The 14,821-nt window shown below is 48.1% G+C and overlaps 1 protein-coding gene across 1 annotated transcript in view; it reads right to left on the bottom strand.

Moving 5' to 3' along the window:
• The window catches only part of LOC119955787 (myomegalin-like), a 160,412-nt gene that overhangs the window by 100,762 nt on the left and 44,829 nt on the right, over positions 1 to 14,821 (bottom strand). Inside the window, exons 8-9 of the mRNA XM_038782364.1 lie at positions 11,816 to 11,972; positions 7,608 to 7,661 (exon numbers count right to left, since the gene is read on the bottom strand). Coding sequence (XP_038638292.1) covers positions 7,608 to 7,661; positions 11,816 to 11,972 — 211 coding nt within the window. The remainder of the gene's footprint in view (positions 1 to 7,607; positions 7,662 to 11,815; positions 11,973 to 14,821) is intronic.

Here is a 14,821-nt window from a genome sequence, read left to right as displayed (position 1 = left end):
GCCTTGGCCTGAAGGTACCTGAACATATTCCCCGGGGGGAGCTCAAACTTCTCCTCCAGCTCACCCAGCCTCGCAAACCTCCAGTCAATGAACAGGTCTCCCAACTTCCTTATGGCCGCCCTGTGCCACCCCAGGAACCCGCCATCAATGGTCCCTGGGATAAACCGGTGGTTCACACGCAGCGGGGCCTCCACCACACTTCCCCCCTGTGTGTCCTCCACTGCCCCCAAATCTTGAGGGTAGCCGCCACCACCGGGCTCGCAGTGTACCTCGTTGGAGGGAGTGGCAACGGCACCGTTACCAGTGCCTTCAGGCTCGTGCCTCCACAGGACGCCATCTCCATCCGTTTCCACGCTGCCCCCTCCCCATCCATTACCCACTTGAGTACCATCGAGACATTAGCCGCCCAATAGTACCGAGAGAGGTTGGGCAGCGCCAGCCGCCCTCTATCCCTGCCCCACTCCAAAAAGACCCTCCTCACCCTCGGAGTCTCGTGCGCCCAAACAAATCCCGTGATGCTGCTGTTCACCCTCCTAAAAAAGCCCCTCGGAATAAAAATGGGGAGGCACTGGAACAAAAACAAAAACCTCGGGAGCACCGTCATTTTAACGGACTGTACTCTACCCGCCAACGTCAGCGGCAGCATGTCCCACCTTTTAAACTCCTCCTCCATCTGCTCCACCAACCTGGTAAAATTAAGCTAATGCAAAGTCCCCCAACTCCTAGCCATCTGAACCCCCAGGTACCTAAAACTCCTCACTGCCCTTTTTAGCGGGAGCCTACCAATCCCCTCCTCCTGATCTCCCGGGTGTACAACAAACAGCTCGCTCTTGCCCAGGTTCAACTTGTGGCCCGAGAAACTCCCAAACTCAGCAAGAATCTCCATCATCTGCGGCATTCCCCCCACCGGGTCTGCTGCATACAGCAGCAAGTCATCTGCATAAAGTGACATGCCGCACCAGACCCCTCCACCTCCCCGACTCCCTGAGCGCCATGGCCAGAGGCTCAATTGCCAACGCAAAAAGCAAGGGGGACAGGGGGCACCCCTGCCTCGTCCCACGGTAGAGCCTGAAGTACTCGGACCTCCTCCCATTTGTCGCTACACTCGCCATCGGGGCCTCGTACAGCAACCTCACCCATTTAATAAACCCCACCCCAAACCCAAACCTCTCCAACACCTCCCACAAGTACCCCCACTCAACCCTATCAAAGGCCTTCTCCGCATCTAACGCCACCACAATCTCCGCCTCTCCTTCTGCCGCCGGCATCATTATCACAGCCTTCGCACGTTAGTGTTCAGTTGCCTCCCCTTCATAAAACCCGTCTGATCTTTATGTATCACCCCCGGCACACAGTCCTCTATTCTAGTGGCCAAGATCTTCGCCAGCAACTTGGCGTCCACATTCAACAGTGGAATTGGCCTATATCAGGGGTGGGCAAATTTTTCCGTGCAAGGGCCACATTCAGAAATTCACAATTTTAAAGGGCCGCATAGTATATTAAGTAAAATAATTACTTCACCCGGTTATGATTCTGGGCGCCTCATATAGAACATAGAACAGTACAGCACAGAACAGGCCCTTCGGCCCTCAATGTTGTGCCGAGCCATGATCACCCTTCTCAAACCCACGTATCCACCCTATACCCGTAACCCAACAACCCCCCCCTTAACCTTACTTTTTTTTTATTAGGACACTACGGGCAATTTAGCATGGCCAATCCACCTAACCCGCACATCTTTGGACTGTGGGAGGAAACCGGAGCACCCGGAGAAACCCACGCACACAGGGGGAGGACGTGCAGACTCCACACAGACAGTGACCCAGCCGGGAATCGAACCTGGGACCCTGGAGCTGTGAAGCATTTATGCTAACCACCATGCTACCCTGCTGCCCCTAGAACAACATAGAACAGTACAGCACAGAACAGGCCCTTCGGCCCTCGATGTTGTGCCGAGCAATGATCACCCTACTCAAGTCAACGTATCCACCCTATACCAGTAAGTAATCCAACAGCCCCCCCCCCCCCCCCCCATTAACCTTGAAAAACAAAAATTATTTTAAAAACATCTTTTTAAAAACATTTTTTTTTAAATGACTTGGTGGGCCACATAAAGACCTTTGGTGGGCCGCATGCGGTCGCGGGCCGTAGTTTGCCCACCCCTGGCCTATATGATCCACACTACAAGGGGTCCTTATCTTGCTTCAGGATCAGGGAAATCAGCGCCCGTGACATCGTTGGGGGCAAAACTTCCCCCCTCCCATGCCTCGTTAAAGGTCCGAACCAGCAGGTCCACATATTTTTTTATAAAATTCAACCGGGAACCCATCCGGTCCCGGCGCCTTCCCCGACTGCATGTGGCCAATCCCTCTAACCAGCTCCTCCAACTCGATCGCCGCCCCCAGTCCCTCCACCTGCTCTTCCTGCACCCTTGGAAATCGCAGCCTGTTCAAAAAGCTCTCCATCTCCCTGCCCCCCCCCCCCCCCGCGGCGCCGACCGGTACAGTTCCCTGTAAAAGTCTCTGAAGACCCCATTGACCTCTACCCCCTTCCGCACCACATTCCCACCCCTATCCTTCACCACCAATCTCCCTAGCCACGTCCCACTTGCGGAGTTGATGCGCCAGCATCCTGCTCGCCTTATCTCCATATTCGTAGACCGCTCCCTGCGCCTTCCTCCACTGTGTCTCCGCCATTCTGGTGGTCAGTAAATCAAACTTAGCCTGCAGGCTACGCCGCTCCCACAACAATCCCTCCTCCGGGGCCTCCACATACCTCCTATCTACACTCAACAGCTCCCCCACCAGTCTCTCCCTCTCCCTAGGGGCTCGGATGGAAATCAGCTCCCCCCTAATCACTGCCTTCAGAGCCTCCCACACCATCCCCACCCGGACCTCCCCAGTATCATTGGCCTCGACGTACCTCTCAATACATCCCCGGACCCTCCTGCACACCTTCTCATCAGCCAACAACCCCTCGTCCAGACGCCAAAGCGGGTGTTGGTCCTGCACCTCCCCCATCTCCAGATCCACCCAATGTGGAGCATGGTCCGAAATCGCTACAGCCGAATATTCGGCATCCTCCACCCTCGGGACCAGCCCCCTACTCAGGACAAAAAAATCAATACAGGAATAAACCCTGTGCACGTGGGAGAAGAAAGAGTACTCCCGAGCCCTCGGCCTACCAAACCTCCAGGGATCCACCCCTCCCATCTGGTCCATAAACCCCCTCAACACCTTGGCCGCCTCCGGCCTCCTGCCTGTCCTAGAACTAGAACGATCCAGTGGGGGATCCAGCACCGTATTGAAGTCCCCCCCATGATCAGGCCCCCCGCCTCCAGGTCAGGAATGCGGCCCAACATATGCCTCATGAAACCAGCATCATCCCAATTTGGGCCATATACTTTACCAACACCACCCTCTCCCCCTGCAGCTTACCGCTCACCATCACATATCTGCCGCCACTATCAGCCACCACCTCAGACGCCTCAAACGCCACCCTCTTCCCCACCCGGATCGCCACCCCACGGTTCTTCGCGTTCAGCTCTGAATGGAAAACTTGCCCCACCCACCCCTTCCTCAGACGACCTGGTCCGCCACCCTCAGGTGAGTCTCCTGAAGCATGGCCACGTCCGCCTTCAGTCCCTTCAGATGCGAAAACACCCGGGCCCGCTTAACCGGCCCATTCAACCCCCTCACGTTCCACGTGATCAGCCGGATCAGGGGGCACTCCGCCTCCCTCCCCCGCCGACTAACCATAGCCCATCGACTGCTCGCCCCTGGCCAGCACCCCCCACTCGGCCCGTTTCCCATGGCGATAGAACCTCACCCCGACCCCCCCAACCCGCACCAGCTCCTCTCTGGCCAATCCAGCAGCAACCCGGTATTCCCCCCCCCCCCCCCCCCCCCCCCCCCCACCCCACGACGCTCCCTCCATAGTACTCCCGTGAGCCAGCTGACTTCTGCTGACCCCGGCAGCTCCCGCCCTAACTCCGACCCCATCCGATATGGGGTCACCCCCCCCCCGGCGCAGCAGCTCCTTGGCACCGCTCCAGCGTGGGGAAACGGAACTGATATCCACGCCCCTTGCCTCCAGCTCCACCCCCCTCGTCCCGCAGCGCGGGATACCAGAGGAAAGCACGCGCTTACCCACTGCCCCACCCCACCCCCTCAATGCAGCTCCCAAATAGCAGTCCCACCCCATCCACCAACCCCGTACAAAAAACAACCACAGACCCCAACAACCCCATAAAACACAAAACCATAACCAACACCATCCGAAAGCAGAAAGAAAAAACAGAATAGCTAGCAACAGCATAAACAGTGATACAAAAAACCCCCACAGTCCCCAATCCCTAGTTCGAGTCCAACTTTTCAGCCTGCACAAAGGACCACGCCTCTTCCGGGGACTCAAAATAGTGATGCCGGTCCTTGTAGGTGACCCACAAGCGCGCAGGCGGCAGCATCCCTATTAAATGTTTTGAGGACTGACTGCCATATTTTCTTAAGCTGGACATGAAAGCTGGGCAAGTCAAGTTGTAAAGGGCACACCGTATTCTGTCTCTGAGGCCTTGGGACAATCAACGTCCCTGGTCCGAATTTTTAGTTTTCATAACTTCGGAGATCGCCAGAGTATTGGCAGTGCGGTGGGCACTACGAAGGGGTGAGGGTCTCTTTCTTCCAAGAAATTCATTAGCGACGCAGCAAAGGCTTCGATGAAAAGAGAAAGCGACTCAAGGCTGTCAGGGTGAATTACCCCCTGCTTTATCCTGCGACAAGGGTGGTATCTGATAACTGTAAATAGCCTTGGCCTATTTGAACGTCATGGAAGGCAATAACTTGGGAGTTAACATTCTGCAGCTCATTGTAAAATCCTGTAGCTCTGACCCTAAGCCTACTGGGAAATATGGCCAAATTAAAAGAGACACTAACCAATAATAAACAGAGTTCTGTTCTGGGCAGGTATCGAGGGGCTGCCTCTGGTGCTTGGAGTGGCAGGAACAACCCTACTATCTACTGGCACTGTTTTGTGCTGGTGGCCCAGTGGGGAAACCCCCAAGTCGCTTTTCCTGCACGGAGGAGCTTCATTTGCCGGAACTCTTCAGGACAGGAGGAGATCGGGATACCATTTTTAAATGGCGCCGCATCTCTTGACCCCACCAACAAAACCCCTGGACCCCCCCCCCCCCAATGTCACAACTCACCTATAAGGGGATCCTCGGGCCACCTAGGTACCCCATCTCACATGGGCAGAGCACCCCGGGCCTAAACACTGGGGTAGGCAAGATGCCAGCCTGACACCCTGGCAGTGCCCCTGGCAATGCATAAACCAGCCTGGCAATGCCACCTGAGCACCCTGGGAGTACAAGGCTGGCTGTGCCCGCATGGCATCAACAGTGCCAGAGTGCCTCCCTTCCCGGAGGTCAACCACCCGGAGCCTCCGATCCCCTGGGAGACCCTCCCCCGTAGCCAGCAAAGCCAGATGGTTAAACGTACATTTATTTTAATTGGAAAACACCCTCCAGTATCCCCCTTCTAGTTAAGGAGTATCCTGTGTAGGTGCTATGGTAGTGGTGCTGCGTGTTAGTTTTCCGTCTCTTCTTCGTATCCGTACTTTCTGATGGTCATTTATGCTTCAAGATCTCCTTACTTTCACTATAAATATGAGTAGAGCCACTGCCAGGTGGTGGGTGAGTGGTTTAGGACTTGATGGATGGGGCCAGAATGCAGGAGGAGCACGGCACCCATTCTCATTCTCCTCTTTTCTGAGGAGTATGTCTCCTGAGTAATGAAGGAATGGTCGTCGGGATAGCCCTAAAAGTCCTCACATGCTTTGAGGAATGTCCCCTTAGAATTAGTGCTGTTGCAATATTTTGTTTATTTATCGTTTTGGGGATCCTGCAAAAATCAAGAGAAAATGACCTGGGGCGGGATTCTCTGTATCTGGTGCAGCGCGCCCTCGGGTTTCCCATTGTGGGCAGCCCCACGCTGCCCGGGAAACCCCAGGGCTGCAGGCGCAACGGAGAATCTCGACAACGGAGAATCCAGCCCATTATATCTGAGGTGTCACTAGCACGACAGGAGATGGGGAGGTATGTTTCGATGCACGCTCGAATGTGGCGCCAACATCTTATCCTATATTTTGTCTGGCTGATTGAGCATTCGATTTAGAACAGAGTGTGCAAATTAGGAACTCCAAAGGGATGCATTCTTTCTCAATCCTGAATTAAGGGATGTTTATCACTAATCCGGGGACAAAGGGTGTTCTTCTGTGTCGCAAAAGGTAGGATATTATGGAGATTTTAAAAATTAATGTGAATGATTTTCCTGTACTTTTCTGTACTCACGTATGCAGAAGTGTTTATATACTGTACCAGTTTTTGAGGGTTTGTTGTGTTGTTTGTAAAAATGAAAAACTATCAAAATTTTTTTTAAAAATCAGAAAACCCTATCCCAAATGTGACTGCCTCCTGGTACAAAGTACTGTATCCAGATAACATTCCCCATCTCTAATGTGTCATAGCATCTGCAGCTCAGCCTCCAGCTCAATGGCTCAGAACTGAAGCTCCTCAAGCCACAAACATTACTGCAGATGTGTCTGCCATGGATTACACCAGCAACCAGGAGCTCCCACATGCTGCAGCCTTGACCTGCCATCCCTAATGTATTTTAATTACTTACCTAGCTTTATTATTCACTTATTCGTGTTGCTTTTTATATATTGTACTTTAATTAATTACATTATATTATTCACTTATTTCAGTTGCTTTTTTATATATTCTATTAATGCTAGCAGTTTGTATACTATTTTAAACTTTAGAACTGTATAAACTTTACCCACTTATCAGATGCAGGTAATGTGAAGTGATATATTTACCCACTGGGCTAAACAATCACCCGGATTTTAAATGAACAATACCTTAATAGGCAGATAGTAAACCAGCCAGAGAAGTAGATGGTGTACAGGGAGAAAAATACACTTAACACACAAACACTTAGCATAAAGCAGCTTAAAAAATTCTGTTTTGAGTGTAGTCTACAGCTGCAAGGTCTTTTTTAAGGAGAACAAACAGCAAATAACACAAGATATCCTGTCTCAATAATAGAACGACATCTACTGCCAAAATCTTGTTCAGTGATATTGGACATTCCAAATTCTCCCTCAGTGTACCGAACAGGTGTCGTAGTGTGATGACTAGGGGATTTTCACAGTAACTTCATTGCAGTGTTAATATAAACCTACTTGCGACGTTAATAAAGATGATCAAGAAATAAAATTTTAAAACAAACAAACATTGTTCTACGACTTTTGAGCTGCAATAATTTAAATTCAAGTATCACAGTTCATTCATGGACAACTAGTTGATGTCAGAGTCTGAACAAAGGTGTCCGAAATAAAAATGGTGAAACACAATGATTGAGAGGGAAGCAAGACCCTGAGCAGAGACATCACTCATGATTCAGGGTTAAAGCAATTCTAAACCTTTTCAGTCACAATATCTACTGTAGGCACACGGACGTACAGAGAACCTGAGTGGTGGCATATTGAGCGGCACTAAAAAGGAAGTTTTCTGTGTGTTTGGAAAAATATACATACAAGACAATTACCTGCATTTCCTTTTCAAAGCGATTTCTCTCATTCCCAAGTTCACCTCGAAGGGCCTGTTTAAGGAATGAAAACGAGTGGGATAAAAGTTATGTGTGTAAAATTAAACCTCTATTATAATTTGTGAATGTTCATCTGCTATAGTACATGTAACTATTCCTACAAAGCCAAAAGGTTAGTTGTTAATCACCAATGGGCTGTGCTAATTGATACCATACCAATCCTAAAGATAGCTTGGGTCCTGCCGACTTGGATTTCTATTAATTAATATAGATATTGGTTTGTATATAAATCTCAACACAGCTTAACAAAATCTTTTAAAATCAAACAAAGCACTTTTTCTATTTGGTCAGTTTACTATTATATATTAACCAATGAAAGTATAGTATTTCAAAAACTTTTTAAAATGCCACATTACAGAATTACCAGCAACATGAATAATGATAAAACATACCATAATAGTAAATTTGACTTATTCAAAGTAAAAAAAAAGTAAAGCAAAAGTCCAAAGATGTGCAGGTTAGGTGGATTGACCATGCCCCTTAGTGCTCAAAGATTAGGTGAGGTTATGCGGATAAGGTGGGGGGGTGGGTCTAGGTTAGGGTGCTCTTTCGGAGGGTCAGTGCAGACTCAATGGGTTGAATGGTCTCCTTCTGCACTGTAGGAATTCTATGATTTACACTGAATTACAATAGGACCTCCTCTTTCCAAAGTATTCCCTATCAATTTTAGCTTGGTTGTGGTGAACATTTTCTGCTCTGGAAAGTAGGATCCTAATGTACCAAAACCTCCAAATGAACAGAGGTCTCCCAGCACATGTGACTCAGCTCCATCAGACAATATTAGTGTAAACTGACTATATACTGTACCACTACGTATGGTGGTAGACTCCTCGTTATTTGAGTATCTTCAAGTCCTTTCATTACGATGTGGGCTCTGAATGTACATTCACAGAATGAGAGTTCATGTTATCATTATTGGTGCTTGAGGAACTTCTGCAAGTCCTTCCTTTGAGCACACTACAACTTTGGCATAGATTGGTGGCGGGCAACCTGCGGCCCAGGGGCCACATGCGACCCATGAGACATTTTGTTCACCGCTGCCCCATGCAGGGTTACCACATTCCGCTGATTTCCGTCTGTGTAGTTTTTTTTCCTACCTGACTAGAATCCCAAGCAAATCTTCCACAGGGAAGTGCCTCAGGTAAAAAAGAAATCAAGGTGGTCAGACCTAAAAAAAACCCTCGGAAACCTATGCATTGCAGATCACATTGAATCATAGCATTTACAGTGCAGAAGGAGGCCATTTGGACCATCGAGTCTGCACCAGCCCTTGGAAAAAGCAACCTACTTAATCCAACTCCACCCGCAATCCAGTAACTGCACCTAACCTTCTGGACACTATAGGGCAATTTAGCACAGCCAATTCACCTAACCTGCACATCTTTGGACTGTGGGAGGAAACCGGAGCCCCCGGAGGAAACGCACGCAGACACGGTGCATACTCCACACAGTCACCCGAGGCCGGAATTGAACTCGGGATCCTGGAGCTGTGAGGCAGCAATGCTAATCACTGTGCCACCATGCGGCCCATAGATTCCCTACAATGCAGGAGGCCATTTGGCTCATCGAGTCTGCACCGACTCCGAAAGAGCACTCTACCCAGGTCCACTCCCTCGCCCACCCCATCCCAGTAACCTAACCTGCACATCCCTGGACACAAAGGCCAATCTACCCAACCTGCACAATGCTTTGGACCGTGGGAGGAAATTGGAGCACCCAGAGGAAACCCACGCAGAGATAGGGAGAAAACTCCACATGGAGAGTCACCAGAGGCCGGAATTGAACCAGGGTCCCTAGCACTGTGACACAGCAGAGCTAATCACTATGCCAGCATCAAAGATCTCTTAGAAAAACACAGCAGCTGACTAGCCCATGTGGAGGCAGGCAATGAAATTTGGTTCAGCATGCTTCAAGGACGATCTATGCCAGTAATGGGCAACCGGCTGGTGACTGAATAAATAAAACACACGTAAAACAAGGGGAAGTGAAGTTAGGTACATGTTGGTTGCAAACAATGAGTGGGAGAACCGTGCACTCCCTCTTGAGTACAATGTGTAAATATTTCATTTTTACATTTGAAGTTGATGACAGTTCTATTAATATATAAATGATTAAGTATTTTGTATAACTCGTTATTAAATATTAAACATGTATTCAAGATATTCAATCTTATTCAAGGGTCATAGTGGTCAAGCCCGCTTTTAATCTTGTGACCCACTGAGATGAAGGAGGGCCACTCATGTGGCCCATTCACCAGCTTAGGCTGCCCATCACTGGCATGGATGGTCCTCAAAGCATGCTGACCAAATTTCAGTGCTTGCCTCCACATGGGCCAGTTAGCTGCTGTGTTTTCCCAAGAGAGGTGTTCTCTACAATGCATATGTTTAGGAGGTTCTTTTTCATTTAAACTGACCATCTTGATGTTTTCTGACCTGAGGCACATCCCTATAGATCATCTGCTTTGGATTCTAGAATCATCCATGCAGTAGAAATGACTGGTCCATCTTCTAAGCATTTCTGGAGGTTGAATGTTGAACCCAGCATGATGAAAGCCCTTGTTATTTGTGATTTAGTCCTAACCACTGAACTCTCACATTAGGCCTCAGGCGTCTTTGGTGGAAGTGTTTCACAATTTTGATGTGGTGTTTATAGCAGATCCAGGATTCTGTTTCATACAGCAGGGTAGTACGAACAATGGTTTGCTAGAGTTGTAATTTCGTCTTCAGCTTAACATCATGCTGCTTCCAGGCATGATCATGGAGTCAGCCATTTGCACAGCTTGTTTTGTGAATGATGCACTGATATCTTCATCATTAATGACATTGCTGGAGAGTACATTACTACAGTATGAAAAATTTTCTACAGCCTTGTGCCATCAACATATAGGTCTGGTGGTTTTTATAGAATCACAGAATCCCTAATGCAGATGGCGGCCATTCGGCCCATCTTGTCTGGACCGGCCCTTCGAATGAGCACTCAATCCATGTCCAGTCCCCTCTCCACCCGGCCATAACATGTAACCCCGTAACCTAACCTGCACAATCCCTGGACACTAAGGGGCAATGTATCATGGCCAATACACCTAACCTGCACATCATTAGACTGTGGGGGAAACTGGAGCACCCAGAGGAAACCCACACAGATACGATGAGAACATACAAACTCCACACAGACACTGACCCAAGGTCAGAAGATTTTGGTCCCTGATGCTGTACGGCAGCAGTGCGAACCACTCTGCCACCGTGCTGCCAAAATTATCTTCTGCCAGGTGCTGGATGAAAAATAACCTCGATCTGGGAGACAATGATTTGGATAGGAAAGCTTTGGTAGCACTCTAGAATATATTTGAAATGGTATGGATGTCTTCCTTGTGGGCAGCTAGTGAACAGTCACTGCCTCTGGGATTTAGTCAGAGGCATAACATCTGGGTAGACTGAAGAGCTTTCCTGCATGTAACCCAATGTTACAGCCATGTCTATTGTGGTTTCCTTAAATACTGCAGCAAAAAGAGACTGAAGAATTGGGCACCTTGCTTAAAACCACTGGTCACAGCAAAGGCATTGGACACCTTGCCAGAGACACAAACATGCCCATAACTCGTTATATGAATATATTCCTAAAAATGTTAATTTGCATGTTCTAAAACCTAACTTTGAGTGTATCATCATAAAAGACAACAGTGAAATTCAAGCATTGTGACCACTGTTAAGTAGTTCCCCTTCTTTAGGAATCCCCTTCCAGTATGTTCTAAATGAGTCCTCACTTCATATAGCGCGTCTACGACAGGAGCACGCCTCTGCAGGAGCACGCCTCCAGAGCTTCATGCAACTTTACTTCCAAATAATGTACCAGCATGGGAGCTAAATCTCCCAGTTTTCCTCTCTCATTCGCATATATTTTGGCAACAGTTCAGTGCAACCTCCTGATAGTATGCAGAGGTGTTAAGAACATAATTAATGGTGAGAGATACAGATACTAATTCACGCCCCAGGCAATTCTCCCAATTTCTAGGAGGAAGTAAAACCAAGTTTGCTTATTTTACCTTGCAAATCTGAAGTTAGGTGGTCAATATCAATTTAATAAAAACAGTTTAACCTTTCTCCTCAGCAGAAATATCAAGTCCCAAGAAGGATTAAGAAGTCACCTACTTCAGATTCACCAGCTTTCTTCAGAAGTGCTTCAGTGAGTTCCTGGATCTTTTCTGAAGGATTTACACGACTCTCCTGCATCTTTGCCTTTTCATTTTGAAGCTGATCAATAAGAATGCTTTTGCTCTTTACAGACTCATGAAGCTGTTCAATTAGCCTAAAAATGATTAGTACATCGTTACATGGTATTCAACAAAGCTAAAGCCATACATTATTTGAAAAGTGTGAGTGAAAATTGTCAGTAATTCAATAAATTCGGGCTGAGTATTGTGCTACTGATTAGCTTCACCATATACTAGGAATTGTGCTTTAAATAGAATATTACAATTACCACCAATATATTAACTTTATCTTGTTAAATATTGACACTTGAAGATGTGAATTAAACATAAACAAATTTTGTAAATTCAGTCCCAAATGTGTATTTTTTTTAAGCAAAACTGGCAATGCATTTATCGGAATTCAAACACTGCAACAATTAAACTAATAACATCAAGACATAAAATGAAAAAGTCAGTGATTATGGCACAGAGAAAGGCTATTCAGCCCATCAAATCCATGCTGGGTAATTACAGTAAAACTTTTTTTACTCTTATACTCCAATCCTTTTGTAATTAATAAAGCTTAACGTACCATTTGTTTTCTTAATTTCTTGATGTTTCTGCTGTACATGCACATTACCTTTATTGATCATTTAGAGTGGAGTGCAATCTGTTCCCTCTCCGTTATTGTGTAAACTAACTCCACCATTTATAGTGGAAATGACCCTCCCCTTGATAGTGTAATTTAACCCCTCTCATTTAGTGTAAACTGAACCATCCACTTCATAATTTAAAGACTTCCTCCTTTTCATAGTGTAATCATAGTTCTGCCAGTGCCACTCAGGAGCTGACTTCATTACACCCTTGGCCCAAACAGGGGGAAAAAAAGATGAATTCCAGACGTGAAGTGAGAGTACATAGAACATAGAACATAGAACAGTACAGCACAGAACAGGCCCTTCGGCCCTCGATGTTGTGCCGAGCAATGATCACCCTACTTAAACCCACGTAACCCGTATACCCGTAACCCAACAATCCCCCCATTAACCTTACACTACGGGCAATTTAGCATGGCCAATCCACCTAACCCGCACATCTTTGGACTGTGGGAGGAAACCGGAGCACCCGGAGGAAACCCACGCACACACGGGGAGGATGTGCAGACTCCACACAGACAGTGACCCAGCCGGGAATCGAACCTGGGACCCTGGAGCTGTGAAGCATTGATGCTAACCACCATGCTACCGTGAGGCCTCGTAACTGCCTTTGACATCAAAACAGTTGGCTGGATAGCTGGTTCATGATGCAGAGCGAGGTCAACAGCACAGGTTCAATTCCCGTACCGGCTGAGGTTATTCATGAAGGCCCCGCCTTCTCAACCTTGCACCTTAGAACATAGAACATACAGTGCCGAAGGAGGCCATTTGGCCCACCAAGTCTGCACCTACCCATTTAAGCCCTCACTTCCACCCTATCCCCGTAACCCAATAACACCCTCTAACCTTTTTGGTCACTAAGGACAATTTATCATGGCCAATCCACCTAACCTGCACGTCTTTGGACTGTGGGAGGAAACCGGAGCACCCGGAGGAAACCCACGCAGATACGAGGAGAATGTGCAGACTTCACACAGACCCAGCGGAGAATTGAACCTGGGACGCTGGCGCTGTGAAGCCACAGTGCTAGCCAGTTGTGCTACCGTGCTGCCATCACTTAGTGATACCAATCGTCTCAAGGTCTTCACCTGTCATAGCCTCATTTCCATCAATTACTGGCATGTTATTTGTGTCTTCCAATGTGAAGACTGACCCAAAAAACCTGTTCAGTTCCTCAGTCATTTACTCATCTCCCATTATTAAATCTCCCTTCTCATCCTCTAAAGGGCCAGTATTTACCTTAGCCACTTTTTTTTGTTTTATATATTTGTAGAAACTTTTACTATCTGTTTTTATATTCTGAGCAAGTTTACTCTCATAATCTATCTTACTCTTCTTTATAGCTTTTTTAGTAGCTTTCTATTGTCCCCTAAAGATTTCCCAATCCTCTAGTCTCCCACCAATCTTTGCCACTTTGTATGTTTTTTCCTTCAATTTGATACTCTCCCTTATTTCCTCAGATATCCATGGTCAATTTTTCCACTTTCTACCCTCCTTCCTTTTTGTTGGTATAAACTTTTGCTGAGCACTGTGAAAAATCACTTGGAAGGTTCTCCACTGTTCCTCAACTGTTTCACCATAAAGTCTTTGCTCCCAGTAGCCAGCTCTTCTCTCATCCCATTGTAATCTCCTTTGTTAAAGCACAAAACACTAGTGTTTGATTTTACCTTCTCACCCTCCATCTGTATTTTAAATTCCACTATATTGTGATCGCTCCTTCCGAGAGGATCCCTAACTATGAGATCATTAATCAACCCTGTCTCATTACACAGGACCAGACCTAATTGGGCTGAATTCTCCGCTCCCGCGCGGCATCGGAAAGGCCGTCGTGAAGTCGGCCGAGTTTCACGACGGCCTTGGAGGCCGCTCCTCGCACCCTATTCACACCCCCCCCCCCCCCCCCCCCCCCCCCCAGGGGGCTAGGAGCAGTGCTCCGTAAATCTTGGCCGCCGGGCCTTGAAGCTTGCGTCAAGGCGGCGCGCCGAGAATGACGCGAAGGCGGCACCTATGTGACGTTAGCCACGCATGCGCAGTTGGCCGGCTCCAACCCGCACATGCGCGGTTGCCGTTTTCCGCTCCGCTGCCCCGCAAGACGTGGCAGCTTGATCTTGCGGGGCGGCGGAGGGGCAAGAGTGCGTCGCTTGGAGACGCCGGCCCGACGATCGGTAGACACTGATCGCGGGCCAGTCCCCTCCCGAGCACGGCCGTGGTGCTCACTCCTCTCCGTCCCCCACAAGCCACAAACCAAGATTTGGCGCCATGTTCATGACGGCAGCGACCAGGTGTGGTTGCCGCTGGCATGAACAGGT

This window comes from Scyliorhinus canicula, chromosome 21 (genome assembly GCF_902713615.1).
Source record: "Scyliorhinus canicula chromosome 21, sScyCan1.1, whole genome shotgun sequence".
Classification (NCBI taxonomy): Eukaryota; Metazoa; Chordata; class Chondrichthyes; order Carcharhiniformes; family Scyliorhinidae; genus Scyliorhinus; species Scyliorhinus canicula.
The sequence above is the reverse complement of the archived record's forward strand: the minus strand, read 5'-3'. Positions and strand labels throughout refer to the sequence as shown.